The sequence below is a fragment of the Adiantum capillus-veneris genome, chromosome 23, assembly GCF_014529385.1.
Source record: "Adiantum capillus-veneris isolate H3 chromosome 23, ASM1452938v2, whole genome shotgun sequence".
Taxonomy (NCBI): domain Eukaryota; kingdom Viridiplantae; phylum Streptophyta; class Polypodiopsida; order Polypodiales; family Pteridaceae; genus Adiantum; species Adiantum capillus-veneris.
Window position 1 is genome coordinate 91,866,859 of NC_140953.1, and position 20,389 is coordinate 91,887,247.

At 40.5% G+C, this 20,389-nt stretch overlaps 1 protein-coding gene across 1 annotated transcript; it reads left to right on the forward strand.

The window, feature by feature from the left end:
• Window positions 1–16,354: 16,354 nt before the first annotated feature.
• LOC147428169 (uncharacterized) lies at window positions 16,355–19,231 on the forward strand. The gene is made up of 2 exons (XM_086497081.1): window positions 16,355–18,266; window positions 18,381–19,231. Exons 1-2 carry the CDS (start codon window positions 17,877–17,879, stop codon window positions 18,495–18,497), a joined length of 507 nt encoding a protein of 168 aa, XP_086353207.1. The 5' UTR covers window positions 16,355–17,876; the 3' UTR covers window positions 18,498–19,231.
• The last annotated feature ends 1,158 nt before the right edge of the window (window positions 19,232–20,389 follow it).

Consider the following 20,389-nt stretch of genomic DNA (forward strand, 5'->3'; position numbering starts at 1 on the left):
GTGGGCACAATAGAAGAGGGTGCCATATGGGGTACAGTGGTTCCCAAAGAGGACATGCCGGGCTCTGCAGATGGCACAATGGGAGGCATTGAAGAAGGAGTGGATTTCCTTGATGTACTTGGAGGCTCCATTTTCCCTTTACCCTTCTTGAGTACATTGCTTGCTAGTGGAGTACCTTGAGAGCCACTCTCAATGGTGTTTTGAGTAACTTCTTGAGAAACGGGAGAGAGAGACTCTTCTTGTGTCTCCTGTAAGTACTCATCACTCTCATTTTGAAACTCTTCACTCAACAACCATATAGCACAATATCACATAAATTAGTACTAAAGTAAGACATATACATTCTCAAAATAAAAGAGCCACTAGTGTTAAGATACTTACTCTTACGTAATTCCAACTCTTGCTTTGGAATAAATCCTAGTGGATAATCCAACCACCAAGGACAAACCTTGGCTTCCCATGTTGTCAGATTCCTTTCAATCAAAGAGGGAGAGAACATTGTATTCTCATCATGTACATCAATCCACTCTCTAGTGAATAATGGGGCTTCATTCAATTCCTGCACCTCAACGCATTGCATAACCCATCTACACAATTTTTAGAGCATCATCCACTTTGAAAAGCATATAAATGCAATGGCATAATATATGTCATGTATCCAAAAAAAAAAATGGCAGAGTCTCCTTTGTATGGAGAATACTTTTTCAAAATAAACCATAAACCCTATCTTGGGCTCCCACAAGGGATTTAAGTGTTTTCAACATAGACATTATACACACGCATATTGTCAAAAGAACCATCCACCCCATATTCAGGGCTTCCACAGGGAATTTAAGGATTTTTTGTGAACACAAAATGAAATTTCATCATTCTCAAAATGACCCACTGTCACCAAACCATGACAAAAAAATGAAATTCTCTTTTTTTGCAAAAAGTGCAAGTGGAAGATGCAAACCTGTAAATCACTCTCTTAGCCGACAACACAAGCTCCGGCATCTTCTCACTAGAGTCGGAAGACTTCACCACATCCATTAGATACATAAAAGCCTACATACATAGTAACAATCAAAAAGCACACTCAACTTGATCTTGTGTAAATTAAAACATGTCTATATTCTTTTAAAAACAATGGTCCAACGTCTACCTGCAAAATATGATTCTTCATGCTCATCTTGTAGAATAGGTCAAAAGAATTAGGAAGTTGTGGACCTTCTACTTGCATCCTTTCAATTATAAGTGTAGCCTCCCCATGCAAGTGAGCCCAATAAGTCTCCTTTTTCATGTAACTTCTAAAAAGCTTGTAATCACCAAAATGAAGATATTGTGGATCCTTAGACTTAGTGAGACTCATGAGGTGCAAAATTATCTTCTTTCTACAAGCAATAAGAACAACATACCACTTAATCATATAGAAAAACAAAATTGAATGAATACAATTAAAAATGAGAAACTAATAGCGCTTATCTCTAGTGATCTTTAGCATTCCAGGTTCATCCCATTTAATGCTAAAAAGCAACTTGAAGAACTCATCACCATTAAGAGGATTGGCGATTGACATGTACTTGTAGCTTTGCTCTTTCTTTGTACATAAATGCAGTGAACTCATCCTGATACAAAACACTGTATTGAAACCATAATAAAATTTTACATTAATTACCCAACATGTAGATTAGGTATCACCTTCCACACAAGTTGAGATATCAATCCACATGGAGTGTTGTACCATGGTGCAGCACCATGGTAGTACCTTGCCTCCACAGTCATCTCCACCCTAGCCCATTCTCTCATATCAGGTGTCAATTTTTGAAGGATTGATTCTTTATTTGCCATGCCAAATCTTTGAAACATATAAACTTCATGAGTGATGTTTGGCATGACATGTGCCCTAGAAATGCTGCAGAAAAATTGAAAACAAAGAGTTGAATACAAGCATTGCTTGCAAAAAAATGAGAGTCTACATGCAATTAACAAACTTACGCATTGGAAGTGTCAAGTGCAAGAAGCAACTCTGCTTCTTTTGCTCTGGACAACTCAAGGAATTGGCAATGAACACTTACATGGTATTGACCATTGTCCGAGTACTCTATCACACACAAAAAATCATCATTTGTAAAAACAAAGCTTTACAACAAAAGAGTGAAAAAGGTGAAAGATCTTACTATCTTTGATTCTCTTCCACCATGTTTTTAGCCTCTGGTTTCCATCCCATACCAGAAACTTTTTTCCTTTGAGCTCCTGCCATTCTCTACCAAGTGATCTCTCGAACTGAGCATTTCTTTTCCGCCAAAGTGGTCCCCATTCCTCCAAATCCGCTGCGGTCACGGGAATGATATCTCCTCTAGAATCCCCAACGGACACAAGGAAATGCCCCATAGTTTCTAAATACCCAGCAGAATCAAATAAGGAAATGAGCCATTCTACATCATCTCTAGCAAACCTAACAGCCTCATGCATCATGAGTCGACAAAGTGGAACCGGAGGAGGCAATGTCTTCTTCTTTACATAAAACTGACTTAGAACATCTTTCATCAAGCCAAGCGAAATTTGCTTGCCTAGGTGTTTGGAATGCTTATTCTCCTCATCCCCTTCAGGATCACTATCTTCTTCATTGTCATGATGATCTTCAATGTGAACATTGGTCTCTGCATAGAGATAACAAGTGACAAACATTCAATTGTCCAAAAATATATGCAATTAGGATTAGATAGTGTAAAGTATTTAATTTACAGAAATTTTGCCAGAGTCTCCTTTGTACGGAGACAACTTTTAAAAAAAAACCGCACACCCTATGTAGGGCTCTCACATGAGATTTAAGGACCTTTTCTCCAACATAAACAAAAACAATACTTAATATTTTCTCTTGCAACTATCAATGGTATGTATATAAAAAATGGTTCACCCTTTCTTACTCTCCCACATGGTTATTAATTACCAAACTTTCCAAACGAAAAAAAACGTCCATCAAATTTAACAATCTACCATTGAAAAATTTATAATATAAACTACGTATTGACATAAAATTATAGCATACACTCATAATTTACCTGTGATCTCTACGTCATCTTCGATGTTTTTGGAGTCTTCATCAACTTGAGCCTCATCATCAATAAAAACACACCTTTTGAGAATCCTGTTCTTTTTATTTGGTGGAGTGTCCAAATGTCGGACTCGTGATGATGCCTCCTGATCGATAGCTCCCTTTGGTATACAACCGGACCTAAGCTTCATGCTCACTTGACGGTTGCTAAAAGAAGAGACTGGAGGTTTTCTTTTCTTGCTATCCCTCTTTGGTGCCATTATCTACACAACACATATATAGTTTTTAGTTTATATAAGATCACATAAAAAATGCAAAAAAAGGGGGAGGCAGAGCTTCCCCATCATCCGCGTGCGCGTGGATGATGGGGGGGCTCTGCCTCCCCTTTTTTTGTCGACACAAATGATGGGGGAAAAACATTTTAAAAACCTTAACCAAAAGACTATTTCTAGCAACACCATTGACAAAGCTCACCAAATCTACAAAAAAAAAGGGGAAGGTAGAGCTCCCCAATCATCCGCGCGCGCGCGGATGATGGGATTGCTCTGTCTCCTCTTTTTTTTTGCGTTTTTTATGTGTTTATTGAACAAATAATTTAAGTTTTATTTCAATAACCTCAAGCAAAAGCATTTTTCCTACAAAACCGTTGACAAAGCTCACCAAATCGACAAAAAAAGGGGGAGGCAGAGCTCCCCCATCATCCGCGCGCGCGCGGATGATAGGGGAGCTCTGCCTCTCTCTTTTTTTGTAGATTTGGTGAGCTTTGTGCTATTTTCATTAATTTTGTGGAGTTAATCCCAAAATTTAATGACATCTATCTGATAGATTGTATGCTTTAATCCAAAATTTCCAAAAAAAGGGGGGGAGGGCAGAGCTCCCCCATCATCCGCGCAAAATGATTTTGGTGTTCATAAGACATCTATATGATAAATTGTATGCTTTAATAAAAAATTACCAAAAAAAGGGGGGGAGGGCAGAGCTCCCCCATCATCCGCGCGCGCGGATGATGGGGGAGCTCTGCCCTCCCCCCCTTTTTTTGGTAATTTTTGATTAAAGCATACAATTTATCATATAGATGTCTTATGAACACCAAAATCATTTTGAACCAGAACTTGAAGAAAGCCAGTCATCGTAAGAAGATAGACCGCAGAGAACCGATCAATGCGGAAAAAAAGGGGGGCGCAGAGCCCGCCCATCATCCGCGCGCGCGGATGATGGGCGGGCTCTGCGCCCCCCTTTTTTTCCGCATTGATCGGTTCTCTGCGGTCTATCTTCCGGCGTCGCAACGACAAAAGTGTATGTGTGTGTGTGTGTGTGTGTGTGTGTGTGTGTGTGTGTGTGTGAGAGAGAGAGAGAGAGAGAGAGAGAGAGAGAGGAGGCACCAACATGATGCGCGCACGATGGTACTGGACTGTGTTAGCTCGAGCAGGTAGACCTCAAAGTAGTAATGCTTCAAACCTAAGCTTTGACATTCACGATTCTTGGCCATTTTCAGCGAGCCGTAACTCCCAAATGGTTCAGAATTTGCCCGGGGGCAACTCACATGAATTTGTTTGCCTTATCGAGCTCTTCGACAGTTGTGTGATACAAAAAATTCATATCCAGCTCAGTTTGGCTGAAAATTCACCTGCAAGTTGACAATTTCTACAAAAACAGCGCAAAACAGCATTCTCACTTTTTTCCTAATCTACGGGCTGAAATGAGCATCAAAATGAAGGAATCTGAAAAAACTTAAAGAAACAATATTTTTCCTCGTATTGAGGACTAAAATTCATACATACAAAACTTTTCCAAATTTTGACCTTAGCATCCTCAAAACTAGCTCCCAACAGGTGTTCCGGGTCAAAATTTGAAACTTCACGAAAACGATTAGAATAAAGTCCTAAACTATGGAAAATGGTGAAATGAACGATAAATATTATATAACATTACTAAACTCTGTATTATGTACAATATATGTTAATCACAATATATATATATATATATATATATATATATATATATATATATATAATATACTCTATATACTATATAGTCTATTTACTATATACTTTTTACTGTAAGTATAACATTATATACTATATAATCTATGTATACTATATAACGTACTGTAGTGCTACTGGACTGGTATTGGACTGAACTTATCCTCGACTAGATTGGACTAGTACTGGACTGAACTTATCCTGGATTGGGATTGGTACTAGACTGGATTATCTTGGACTGGACTTATCGTGTACTGGTACTAGTACTCGACTGTACTAGTACTAGTAATGGATTAGAACTGGAGCTGGTACTGGTACTGTACTGGACTAGACTTGACTGATACTGGATTGGACTGATATTGGTACTGAACTGAACTTGACTGGTACAGCACAGCTACTGGACTGGACTGGATTGGTATTTGACTGGATTGGTACTTGACTGGACTGGGACACGACTGGTACTGGGTGGACTAGTACTCGATTGGACTTGACTAGTATTGGACTAGACTGGTATTGTACTGGATTGGACTGCTACTAGACTGGACTTGATTGGTACTGGACTGGACTGGTACTGTACTGCTACTGGGCTGGACTGGACTGGACTGGACTTGATTGGTACTGGACTGGACTGGTATTGTATTGCTACTGGACTGGACTTGATTGGTACTGGGTGGACTAGTACTCGATTGGACTTGACTGGTATTGGACTGGACTGGTATTGTACTGGACTGGATTGCTACTAGACTGGACTTGATTGGTACTGGACTGGACTGGTACTGTACTGCTATACTGGACTGGACTTGATTGGTACTGGACTGGACTGGTACTGTACTGCTACTGGACTGGACTTGATTGGTACTGGACTAGACTGGTACTGTACTGCTACTGGACTGGACTGGATTGGACTTGATTGGTACTGGGTTGGGCTGGTATTGTACTGCTACTGGACTGGACTTGATTGGTATTGACTTCACTGGTACTGGGTGGACTAGTACTGGATTGGACTTGACTGGTACTGGACTGGACTACACTGGACTTGATTGGTACTGGACTGGACTGGTACTATACTGCTACTAGACTGGACTTGATTGGTACTCGACTAGACTGGACTTGACTGGTACTGGGTGGACTAATACTGGATTGGACTTGACTGGTACTGGACTGGACTACACTGGATTGGACTGGTACTGGACTGAACTGGTATTGTACTGGATTGGACTAGTACTGGACTGGACTAGACTAAACTGCTACTAGACTGCACTTGATTGGTACTGGACTGGACTGGACTGGTCCGGTATTGGTGCTGGTATAATGTAATGTAACTATATAAACTATATACTTAAATACCATATATTCTATATATACTATACTATGTCCATTTTAATTTTTTAACGCTTAATTGGGAATATAAAAAACTCTACTCTATACTATATAAAAAACTATACTCTATACTATATATACATATATATACATATATTATAAATGATTCTTAAAACATCGTATATTTTATAACTCCTATGTTCAATTTTTTAATATGCGCGTATTTTGGGAGATTTTGAAAGCTCGGTAGGTGAACAGATGGATTTGACAACATGCTGATTCAAATGTATCTTAATGGCTATGACTGTGCATATCTTAAACAGTGAATATTCCAAATCTATTTAGAACAGTTTTCAATGAATGAATTAAATTTCGAACAGTTTTCAATGAACGCAGTAATAACTTTTTGCAGCTGCATGCTTTTACACTTTCTTTGTACCTTATGCACATTCTCTTCCTTCTCTTTTCGTCATTTTTTTTTACCTCAAGTATTATTCCTCCCTGTCTGTCTCAAACATGACAGCTACAACTACAGCAATGCTTTCATGGACGATTAATGGTGCTCATATGGATTATAGAGTCTCATTAAGAAATGGAGAGCTTCTACTTAGTGAATATTTTCTTCAAAGCCTATTGCCTCCTTCTATTCAGTTTGAAGGCTTGCAAGCAGCCGTTCAGACAGGGAGCTCTGAGTCTAAGGTCAATGTGTTGCCTAGATGGGATCATGAAGATCAAAAGCATTACCTTCTTTACCATTCTCTGTCCTCAGCTTACCACATTCTTCATTCAGATGGCTATGTTTATGTGGCTGACAGTTTAGAAACAAATGAAGAAGTCGGTGATTCTTCTATGTTCGCTACACCATGTAACAAAAGCTCGACTCCATCACATTTAAATGTTGATATTGATGAAGGTACAGACACAGTTGTTTTGGAGACAGTGGAACTAACCAGGTCACCATGACCCTTTCAAGACACACAAGATGGGGTGGAGCATACAATGTAGGAGTATTCAAAGGATATATCCATCATTTTATGGATGAAAGACAAAGGTAAATCGTGCAGGTTGTCTAAACTTTTAGAGATTTGTGGAACTCCCAAAAAGGTTGACGAGCTCCCAAATTTTTATAATGGCAATGTTTGTTTCGAGCTTCCTCCAATTCACAACAATAAAAGGATGCTCGGTATGGAGCAGAAGTACGACGGTCACCTTTGGTCTCGCCTAGCATCGACCAACATGGCCATAGATTGCACTTTGCGTTTGAGTTATTGTCTTGGAAGCCTTCAATGTTGCAGAGTGACATGCCCTTTTTACCTTGGTGAAAGGAAATACAATGATGCCTTCTTTCATGGACATCTGGACAGACAAATCAGCATGGGCTATCCTGCTAGCGAAGGTAAATCTAAAATAACATGCCACTATTGTGACAGAACGGTCACTTGTTCAAATGTTTGCAAGTGTATGATCTATTATGTGATGCCAAAGGAAACAACAATAACATGTTTGGTGATCCATCTGGGAGCTCATGACCACAATGTACAACCAGGTACTAGAAGGGCAGCTCTTGAAAAAGTGTGCAATCTTGTTAAGACAGTTTTAAAGATTGAGAAGGGGGGTCCTAGAAAAGTACAGATGTTAGTTGCTCGTCAAATGCTATTTCAATCATTGACTAAAGAAGATGATTTAGAAGCCACTGATGTAGAGCTTAACCATTTTCTTGAGGAAATGATGCCCCTTGTTCAAAAGAGGGGATTCAAAAGTATTTTGTCAAATGAGAAAGCTAAACAGGGTCAGGTTGTTGGTGATGGATACGACAATATACTATTGCTACAGAAATGGTGTGTTTTTACATTCTTTCATGGAAGTCGTTTTCCAGGCCAAGGTGGACCTAACGACAAATCTTATGTATTCAAAATGTCCACAAAAGGACCTGCTTCTGGAGTTGAACTAGTCAATAGAATGAGGCGAGGAGGGACAGGAGATTTGAGTAGTGCTTGGGTGCACTTTGATCATACTCATCGAATTGAAGGATGGGCAACTATGTCCTGCTCGGTTTATGATCCTGGGTAAGTGAATTTATAAAAATATGGTAGATAGCATGTTTGATATAAGACACATGTTATTACTTATTTGTTTTATGTGTACAGCATGTGACCATTGCAAGTGATTGCAATATGTGAATGTAAAGAAGAAGACGAAGAAACACAAATCTTGTTTTGGAGAAATTTAAACACAGTTATGGAGAGGTGTGGGCATGAACCAGCAGACTTTGTTGGATTTATGTCTGATGAAGCTGGGGCTAATTGGCTAGCAATACGAGTTGTATACAATGGTGGACGGCATAATGTAATGGAGGGAAGGGAGCGCTCGTGTCTTTTCCATTGGGAGCAGAGTCTACACAAACATACAAGAAAACATGTCGCTACAGATAGACAAATGCATCACATTGAAATGTGTGAAGCATGGCGCTTAGCAAAGACTACAAATGAGGCCTCTCGTATAGCTTCCACAATACGAGAATGGTGGGTGAAATATGTGATAGGGGATAATAAAAAGGCTTTAGAGAGATGGTTTAATTGGTGGGAGCAACGGATTTCCCATTGGGGAAGCGCTGAGACAATGGTATATCAATCATTTTTTTGGTTCTTATTAAATACTTGAAAACAGAGGCTTACATTTATATGGTTTTAATTGTTTTGTATTTATAGGTCAATAAGAGTCCATGGGAGAGAGCTCAAATTCCAAGTATAAACTTGTCAGACAACATCCATGCTAGTTGGCTGGCAGGTGAAGGTGGTAAACGTAAAATCTCACTTTATGATGCATGTGTCAGTGATGTTTTGAATGCATATATTCAATGTGCAAAAAGATTGGGATACACCACAGGCAAATACATCGGAACGGGCCCTTCCATAGAAGCAATGATGGCCAGTTCCAAACGTAGAGAATCTCCAAATCCAAATCATTTTACGAGTACATTAAAAGGCTTGGTTGCTGGTAGTCCTTTGTATGAGGAGCTTGTGATGGAAGGTGACAAAGGGACAGTACAACGGAAGAAGAAAACATGTGCAGTCGGTACAAGCTCACATAAACCTGGATATGTAATGGAAGCAAGACAACGAAAAACCAGAGGGAGACCACGGAGTATACATTTTGATAGAGAGGATAATGAAGAAGTATATGTTGTCACTGACAGTGAAGTAGGAGATAGCATTCCAGTGCAGCCTAGGGAGAATTCAACAAGGTGTATTCAAGAGGTCCAAGTTGCCCGTGAAGAGTGGGCTTTACGAAGGATGCCAGCCTATTGCATGAGGAAATGTTTTGGAATGGTAGGGAAAAAAAGTTGTGGTAACAAATTACAAAGCCGTAATGTGGGAATGGTTGCTGCTTGTTTTTGGTCTAAGAGAACTTTTAAAGACAGGACAATTGCACAGTGGATATGGTTCTGCAATTATGAAGTAGGCCACACACAAAAAGTACAGAGGCAAGTTAAATTCTCACATGTAGTTCCTACTTTGTGGCAAGTGGATATTGGAACCAATTTATCAAAGGAAGAGAGTGAAAGCTTGGTACAAAGTGGATTTAAATTTGCAGATTTTGCAACACCACTATGACGCATGAACAATACAAATGCTACTCTTACACAAGGAGGCTCCAGTAGTAGCAGGAAGCGTAACGGGAGACATGGTATTTCCAAAGAAACGCAAAAGAGATTGGAGTCAGCTGGAAGCATGGTTGCAACGTTCTTGGACGAGAAATTAGAAAGTGAACAACACATAGTTTTTTGAATATTGACAGAGAGTTGTTATGATGTACACATTAAGGTAGAACCTAGTTGCACCTGTCCCGATTTTCAGAAGAGAGAATCTACACATAAAGCGTTTTTGGCATGTAAGCACATGTACTATGTGTATGTACATGTTTTGGATTAATTTTTTGTGTCGTTAGAAAAGGCTCTAAATCTAAAATCAAAAATCTCGCAAAATTGGGTTTGATTGCAAAAGCTCAAAACTGAAAGCTCGCAAATAAAACGCACTCGTGTAGCCATGGAGAGCTTGAAGAGAGGCATGTAGATGAAGATGGGAGATGGGAGTGCAAGGTTGTTGCAGCCATGGATAGTAGAGAAGTGGTGCTTGGAAGGAGACATGGAAAGCTTCCATAGGTGGTATAGCCATGAAGATCTTGGAGAGAGCCATGTAGATGAAGATGGGAAAGGCGAGTGCAAGGTTTCTGCAACTACAGAGAGGGGAGAAGTGGTGTTTGGAAGGATCCATTAAGAGCTTTCATAGGTGGTGCAGCCATGGAGAACTTGGAGACATCCATGTAGATGAAGATGGGAGAGGGGAGTGCAAGGTTGCTGCAACCTTTGAGATGTGAGAAATGGTGTTTGGAATGACCCATGGAGAGCTTCCATAGGTGGTGCAACCATGGAATGAAAGGTTGTTGCACCCATGGACAGGGGAGAAGAGGTGCTTGGAAGGAACCATGGAGAGCTTCCGTAGGTGGTGCAGGTATGGAGTGTAAGGTTGATGCACCCATGGACAGGGGAAAAGAGGTGCTTGGAAGGAGCCATGGAGAGCTTCCATAGGTGGTGCAACGATGGAGAGCTTGGAGAGAATCAGATGTGAGAGGTTGCAGGAAAAGATGGTCTAGAAAGAATATTTTAGTGAGGGAAAATAGGTTTTTGATCATATAATAGGTTATGAGGGGCTTTGGAGGTTAAAAAGTAAGGGTTTGTTTTTCTTTTTTTTTGAATTTTTAGGGTTTTTTTATGCACAAATGGATAGTGTATATATGTTGGAGTGAAAGGAGTAGTTAATGAGATAAAAGTTATATGGTGACCCTACACCCCCCTCCCCCCCCCCCCCCCCCCCCCCCTCCCTTTCTCTCTAGGGAGACAAAGCTATTATGAGGGAGACAAATAGCCTCCCCCCTACCTTTTTTGTAGGTGTAGCTGTGGCCACTACCCTCTTCCTATTGGTCCATGCATAATCATCCCTTAATCTAAAGGGCCCTTTTGGGGTTCACATTTGTCTTAATGAATGATGCAACAGCCTTAAATTTAGCAATATGTGCCTCGTTCAAACCAGTGATCAGCAAATCATCCACATCTAGAACAACGATGAGAAGTACATCACCCTCACGCTTTACATACAAAGTAATTTCTGTTGGACTGTTACAAAAGCCTTGTTTGACTAAATGAGTGTCATCTTTCTCATACCAAGCACGAGGAGACTGCTTCAACCCATACAAAGATTTCTTACATTTGCACATTTTATCCTCTTGTCCTTTCTTGACAAAACCACCATGTTGCATCACATAGACTTCCTCAAATATGTACCATTCAAGAAAGCAGTAACAATGTCTCATTGATATACATCCCATCCAAAATGAGCTGCCAATACACATAAAAAATGCACATTAGTCATACGACAAGTGGAAACAAAGTGTCTTCATAATCTATGCCTTTCTGTTGTGCATAGCCTTTTGCAACAAGTCGAGCCTTATAGCGATCAATCTCACCATTTGGCTTGCGTTTCAACTTGTAAACCCACTTCATACCAATGGCCTTTTTTCCAGGAGGCAAATCACATAAGTCCATGTGTCATTTTCTATAACTGCAGCATATTTTGATTCCATGGCAGCCATCCAATCTATTGCATTTTGTGTTTCATCAAAAGAGAGAGTTTCTTCTACATCACATACGCTAGAAGTGGCCAAAGCATAATAGCCTTATGCATAAGAGGCATGGCGGGAACTTGAACGAGTACTACTAGACAAAGGTGCATCCAATTTATTGTCACGCAAAGTATGAACCAGCCATTTTGGCATACCTCTAGCTTGCTCATTTTCAGCCCTTTCCACATCAAGTACATCTACATCAAAAATAGGTTGATCCGTAGCATTTTCAGAAACCCCCATAGGTTGTACATGCCTCATCAGAATTTACATTCAAGTTTCCACCACTGAAAAGAGGCAACAAACTGTCATAAATGTCATGTGAGCTTACTACTGTCTCTAATACTTGACAGCAAGTGTTGAACTGAATCTTCCACAAACACGACATCTTGTGAAATCAAGATACGCTTTGTTTGTGGATGGTACAACTTGTAACCTTTGCTTTCAGCACTATAACCAACAAAAACGCATTTGACAACTTTATCATTCAGTTTTGTGTGTTGCATTTTGGCACCAAAGCATAAGCCAAACGGCCAAAAACGCGCATGTGATCAATAGAATGCTTTCTATCATGCCATGCTTCATAAGGAGTCATAGACTCCAAAGCTTTCATAGGACACCTGTTATAAGTACACAAGGGTACACATGATAGCCTCAAGCCAAAACAAACGTGGCAGATCTTGACTTTTGACCATACATCGTGCCATTTCTGTACAAGTGACCTGTTTGTCCTCTCAGCAACACCATTTTGCTAAGATTTATACGGCATTGTACATTGGTGTTTTATCCCACAACTAGAGAGAAATGCATTAAATTCATGAGATGTATACTCCCCCCTTGATATGAATGGAGGGTGCCATAGTACATTTAGAGACATTTTCAGCCATAGCCAAAAATTACTTGAAGCACATAAACACTTAGGACTTAGCTTTAAGAGGATACACACATGCATGCTTGGAGTAATCATCAATGAAAGTCACAGAGTAAAGGTAATTGCCCAAGGACGGAGTTTGCATGGGCCCAAAAACATAGTTATGCATAAGCTGCAACCTACATGAGCCCTAACTTAACCATGTAGGTTGCATAAGCTGCAACCTACATGAGCCCTAACTTAACCATCCTTTGGAAACTTCGAACGCTGCATCTTACCCAAAATACAGCCTTCACAAACATGCTTCCTCAAGAGGTGGCAAAGAAGCAACCATATCAAATTTTTGCAAACAAAGCAAACCAGCAAAATTCAATTGCCCAAAGCGTGCATGCCAAATTTTTGCCTTTGAAACAACCTTTAAAACTACAACTGCATTTGCAAAATTTTGCCCACACTGGACATACAAAGTGAGCTTATACAACAGATACCATTGGTAGCGAGAGCCCAACCTGTTTAGATTAAGTTCCAAATTCTTACCTGCAACCTTTAACTCCTATAAGCATATAAAATCTGGATGGAAGGAAAGATCGAGCATCCATTTTTTAATGGCCAAAGGTCTAGCTGAGTCAGTCAAACCTTTACAATTCAAAGTAATACCATGCAAATCTGGACAAATCATTTCGTACTGCTTTTATTGGGTTTTTCCATTACCACAGATGCCCTGTTAGGGTCAGAGGACTTCTCAACCTTCCTCTTAGATTTGGGAACCTTCATGTTAGGGAGTGACTCCTCTTTTACTTGCGTCATCAATATATCCACAGAGGGAGTGGGGGAACTGACCATCTGGAGTTTAGTCTGGCTGTCCATTTCGTTTAATTCTCTAGTGAATTGTTGCACATCTATAGAAGGAACCTTCCCAGGATCTTGAGTATTCCTTATGAACTCCCCATCATCCTCAGATTCTGAAATCCCTCTAGCTGAGTCTTCAGGGCTATCTGGAAGGTCGTTCTAAGCAGGAAGTGGATCCTTTGATCCACTGGACTCACCTTTTTCTTGCTAAGGATTATGAGTGTCTTTCACTATCTGAGCCTTGTCATCCATAGTAAATGGATCAAACACTTCTTCAAGAAGAACATCAAAGTAGTTAGAATTCTGGCTATAGTTAGAACTTTTCTTCTGTTGTCTCACAGAATTCCTTCTATTGACTGGTTGGAAATATTTTTGAGGAGCACTCCTGGTGTCTTTACCTGCTTGCTTTTGTTGCTTACCTGCCTGTAGCACAAGACAGTCCTTAACTAAATGCCCTTGCTGGAAACAGTGGAAACAGGAGTTAGGCAAATTTCTGTAAAGAACTTTCTATTCATGCAGAACCTGACCTGTGCAATCCTTAATAGGGACTACTAGTTTAGGAGCCTTGTTTAGATCCACCTCAATTAACAGTTGAGGGTCCCACCATCTTTAGTCTTACAGTCTTTTTTCAAGCCTTGAAGCCCCACGAGGGACACATTGCAAAAGCTAGGAGATGCACCACCTCTCCTGGGGTAAAGGTCCTAGTACGCGGATGGCCCCAAAAATTGGAACAATCTTTATGTCCAATAAAGTCCGCGTTTAGCTGACGTCTACAATTCCCATTTGCAAGAACACGAATTCAATCTTTAACAAGTCAACAAGGCTATCCTCATTTAGATTTTTTGAAATAATATTCGAATGGAAGTCAACCCTTAACTAAGGACCCTTCCACTAACCAAGATAGGCACCTAGAAATTTATACACCTTTCTCCTCCTCTGAGGTATGTTTTCACATGCAATAAGAGGCTAGTGCCCCTAGATACTAATGATATAAGTGATGTTTAATAGATTTTTTAACTTAGTCATCGCATGTTTATGACCGTCTAAAAAAGGCCTTGGTGAACACGGCACTAGGGAGTGCATACATAAAAGTTTGTTCCCATGATGTCAGATAGTGCAATATTTTAAGTTGTCTATTTTATTAAATTAAAAGTAGCTTATTAGACCTACTTTCTCGTATAGAAGCATTAAAATATTATTTTACTTTAGTTTGTGAATGAGTCTCCTTATTTCATTGTTTTTATTTTACTACCTTTCCATTTACCAATGTGATCCTTTCACCTATTGTTTAAGTGGGCCCATCGTAACATATAAAGCATTTGTAATTATGTGTGTATTTGAATAATACAATTTTAAGAATCTTTTCATTTAAGTACCTCTTGAAATTTTATTTAAAGGATTTTTAATTATTTTTAATGCTTACTAAACCTACCTTTTCTTATTAATATTATTTTCGCTTTAGTTTGTCGATGACTTTTTATTTTACTTTATTTTGTTTTAAAATACCAATGCGATCTTTTGACCTTGTTGTTTAAGTGGCCCAATGTAACATATAAGGCAATTGTGATTATATTTGTATTTGAAAAATATATTTTTATAGTAGAACACAACCAAAATGACATGTAATTGTAGGCACTCATTAAGACCTAATTTTTAATTGAAACACAACAAAAAAGACATGTAATTGTAGGCACTCATTCTCGATAACTCTCGTCCCCCTTGTTACCATATACATGTGGTAGTAGTGATGTGTGTGAACACACTTAGAACCGCTCGGGCATTTTTCCCCTCACTAGGAGGTTTTTTCCCTTGAGCATTGTATATGCACCCATCACTCTAGGGCTATCTTATTTTTTCATTGCACACTAAGCAATACTACTCTCTGTTGTGTGCCTTGAGCTTCTTTGTCTTCTCCAAGTTGTGTGTGTTTCCTTGCAACTCTATTTCCAACAATTGATATTAGAACACGTTACGTCCTCTCGGGCTTGATCGCCAACACACGTTTGTTCACTTTCTTTGATTTCACTGAGCTTTGGTGAGCGTCAGCATGTCAAAAAATACTTTGGGAATGTATGTAGAGCTCGGTCTCCTCAGATTTTCCATTCGGGCTCATTTCAGCCTCCATTTCCACTACAGATAGTGCTGCGCATGCAACTTTGTATTTTGTGCAGAATTTTTGTCAATGTCAATTTTTTCATAACAAATCCCTTACAGCCTTCTGCGGGTTGTGCTATATAGCAATTGGCATATCATGTAAATGGAAAAATCTGATATCTGATGTACAATACTCTGAGAATGGCATGTGGGTTGCAGTTTCTTTTTCTAACCCCATTAACTACACCTTGGTTAGTGTATATGCACCTAATGTTGTGACTGACATAGCTATATGCTGGCAAGAACTTTCCAAGCTACCAAAAAGAATTGTTATTCCTGGAGACTTTAATATGGTAGAGAAAATTGAAGACAGGTCAAGAAGTTTGGGCCAGGTAATTTCAGGTATAGAGAAAGCTAATTGGACAGATATGGTTGAGTCCTTGAACCTACTTGATGTGTCAGAAGATATTGGGTTTACTTGGAATAATAAGGAGGTTGGTGAATGTTTTAGATCTGCCAGGTTAGACAGAATTTACATGTCAATCAATGTCCTACATGATCACTGGTTAGTTAATTGCAAAAGTGATTCCTCCTTGTTGCTTTCTGATCACAAGCCTGTATTTTTTTACTTGCATAGAGCTCAAACTAATTACAAAGCAGGTTGGCCTCATCTAGATAAATCTCTGTTTGGTATCAAGTATATTAAGGATAAAATGCAGCAAGTCATAAAGGACTCTTTTGACAGTCATAAATCTCCTGCAATAGCTTGGGAAAACTCTGTTAGAAAGATTCAGCATATTCTCACTCAGTACAAGCAAGTAGCTAAGAAAGTAAGAGCTGATAGAAGGATGATGATAGCAGGGGAGATTTTTCAACTAGAGGAATCCCTCTCCAATTCTGACCCCCCCCCCCCTCCTAGACTCCTAGAGCTTAGAGATTCTTTGAAGCAGGAAGAGCTCCTTGAAGCTAGCAGTGCCCTTGCTTTCACTAGGGACTCTTTTGACAGTCATAAATCTCCTGCAATAGCTTGGGAAAACTCTGTTAGAAAGATTCAGCATATTCTCACTCAGTACAAGCAAGTAGCTAAGAAAGTAAGAGCTGATAGAAGGATGATGATAGCATGGGAGATTCTTCAACTAGAGGAATCCCTCTCCAATTCTGACCCCCCCCCCCCCCCCCCCCCCCCCTCCTAGACTCCTAGAGCTTAGAGATTCTTTGAAGCAGGAAGAGCTCCTTGAAGCTAGCAGTGCCCTTGCTTTCACTAGGGACTCTTTTGACAGTCATAAATCTCCTGCAATAGCTTGGGAAAACTCTGTTAGAAAGATTCAGCATATTCTCACTCAGTACAAGCAAGTAGCTAAGAAAGTAAGAGCTGATAGAAGGATGATGATAGCAGGGGAGATTCTTCAACTAGAGGAATCCCTCTCCAATTCTGAACCCCCCCCCCCCCCCCTCCTAGACTCCTAGAGCTTAGAGATTCTTTGAAGCAGGAAGAGCTCCTTGAAGCTAGCAGTGCCCTTGCTTTCACAGTGGCAGGTTGTGGGTCCGATCTGTGCCTGCAAATGTTTGTTGATGATACAAATGCCTTATGTAATGCAGATGACAACTCTGCTAATAGTTTCTTGGACTGCCTTAACCTCTTTTGCTTGGCCAGTGGGTCTCAGATTAACCACCACGAGACTGGTTTTAAGGCTTCAAATGAGCAAATTCCTGATGTAGTGAGTATGGCAGGTTGTACAATGATTCCAGATGGCAGATTTTTAGGTTGCTTGGGATCCCTACGGGCTTTAAGGTGTCCATGAGTCAAAGATGGGAATGGGTTATTGACAAGGAAGTGTTTTCTCTGGCAGTCTTATCAGCCTTCTTTACCCTCCAGAACCTTTGTGTTAAATCACTACCGTTTACCCTCCCTTATCTATTTTCTGTCTTGTTGGAAGCCCACTAATTTGCAAATGAAATAGGTATATGCTATTACTAGAAGATTCCTTTGGGGAGGAAATTCTGAAGTCAAAAAGATACCTAGGTGGCCTGGCATGTATGTTGTATGCCCAAGGCCAGAGGAGGACTTGGAGTCCTAAATTTGGAAACACTGTCTACAAAGATGGCCGGGAAATGGATTGCCAAGGCATGCAGTAGTACTGACTTTTGGGCTTGCCTACTTACAAGGAATGTCCATAATTTTACTTTGCAGGAATACAAAGCTTGGAGAAACCTGAACCTACATGATGTTGTCACCTCCTCATGGTGTCTCAGACCCATTGGCTCCCAGCTGGTTTGCTCATTTTGGAAAGCATGGTTTTCCATCAAGAGTAAAATGAAGATCAGCAATGAAGCAGCCATATCTGAACATTACCTGCAGGACTCCATATGGGTTGGCTTGATACCCTCAATGAAGAAATCTTTGCTCACAAGGACTGCTCATAAATGCTTTAAGGTAGGAATTAAAAGATGGGGAGACCTTCCAAGTGAATGGACAATGTATGAATGAGAACCAAATTACTAACACCTTCAACATCTCTACTGGTTGTCTGGCTCTTATTGTTTGCAGGCTCGAAAAACTAAAAGTGATGCTGAGGGATGCAGGATCTATTCACAGCAAGCAAAGCTCTTTCCAAGACCTTGTCTGGAAGATATACAAGAACTTCAGCAGGTTACCAGATTTTGATCAAGTGCTGAGAAGGAAGTTGAATGCCAAGTGGGAGATCGAATGGAGTGCCAAGCAATGGTCATATAGATTTAAGTGTGTCTGGGCCTTTGCTGCCGCAATAAAGTAGTGTGTGCTGGCTTGGCTCGTCCTACATCAGGGGATCTGGACTGCCCAAAAAGCTCTTAAATGCAAGGTTGGAGCTGGCTTGTGCAAAAGGTGTAACCTGGGAGAGAACATTAAACATATATTTATAAATTGTCAAGCTAGCAACAAGCTGTTGGATACTCTTTGGATATGTTGCAAGTCAGTACACCCCCATAAATTCACAAGTTCTGAAATTCTTCTTGGAGAATGTAAAGGGCTTGATATACCCTTATGGAATGAATGGAGATTAGCCTTTTTGTGGGTATGTTGGAATAGCAGAACAGAAGCTATCTTTCAGTGAGTCATCAAGGATCATTCCCCCTCTTTTCTATACTCTTAAAAAGATCACTCATTGTGCCTTGGTTCAGATGAAGGAATTCTTAGTTCGTCCCTTACATTCTATCCAAAAAGAGCAGAAATGGCAATCTTGGAAACCTTTGATGCTTAAATTTTTCTCAAGACAGAGACTCATGATGGGCATGGACTGCCTCAGTTTGTAAAGATTATCCCATTTCCCCTTTTGTGGGTGCCTCTCCCCATCCTGATAGGCATTGTATTTCTCCTTTTTTGATTCAACTTACTGTACTCACAAAAAAAAAGATTAAAGATGGCCATTTCATTTCTAAAAGTGTCCGGTCTGCGCTTTAAGAGCTCACGGCCAAAGTTCCATTTGCTTTTTATGAGCTGCTACTGTCTTTTTACCAACTTCATTTAATCGGTTCTCTCAACCTCTTAATCTCCCCTCCCCCCCCCCCCCCCCCCATGCTCAAAAGTTGACACCTCAATAGACGCATTGAGGCTCGAGCTATCAAACGCACGGTTCATAATATGTCTCCATCTCCCCCTTTCTAGGACTTCCATGGGCCTTGGCAAGATTTATATGCTTTCTAAGGATTCATTTCTTGTTAATGAAAGTAATTGCTGTCCCCAAGGAACATCAACCAACAATATGGGCAAAAAGGCTCCAAGTGTCCGTTCCCACCAAGTAGCCGAAGGCAAAACAAGCATATAAAGACGAGGAGGAGAGTGACGAAGCCATAGGGAGACATAAAGCAGCCAGCCTCCTATCTCCAAAAGTGGAAGCAGTAGAAGCTCTGAACTGGAGCAACCCAAGAGCAACTCTCACAATCTGAGAAACCAGTATCGAGCGCATCTCGACTAGAAATGCAGAAGAGGGAACCGGAGCAGCCTCAGGGGGGACACAGCTGCAAGGACAACTTGGCACAGAGGAAAGAATAGGAGCCCCAACCCACAAACACACAAAAGAAAAGCCAAAAATACATAAACAGAAAAATACACACACACAGACAACAGTACTCAAGGAGGGGGAGAGAGAGGAGGGGGTGTTGGGGATGGGAGCCACTCAAGCCCACTCACAAACTCAAAACCTCAACTCACACATCCAGACACACAAGCACAAAGTCATATCACACCCAACCATGTCAACACACTGCACACCCACTTACAGCAAGCAAAAAAAAACAGCATGCCGAAACCAGGGGTTCGTTTTTTTGTGTCTTTTTTTTTTGGGTGGAGGGTGAGGGGGAGTCCCTTGTAACACAAGGTGCAAGCATCACCAGGAAGAGGGGCAATAAGCATGAAAGGCCAAGGGGACTCTCAGCCACACCAAGCCTCCTGTCCCCAGGATGGGCCAGGCTGCCGTTGACAACGAAGCTGCAAGAGGGGGCAGGGCAGCCTGTAGACAGGCAAAAGGCAGCAGCTCTGGCCATAGAGGGCTGAGGATACACGCTCGAGGCAGAGGGGTG

Coding starts and splice junctions, on each gene's coding strand:
- LOC147428169 (XM_086497081.1), top strand. CDS start 17,877: ATGCCCAAGGCCAGAGGAGGACTTGGAGTCCTAAATTTGGAAACACTG. Junction 18,267..18,380: donor CTGCTCATAAATGCTTTAAG/GTAGGAATTAAA, acceptor TATTGTTTGCAG/GCTCGAAAAACTAAAAGTGA.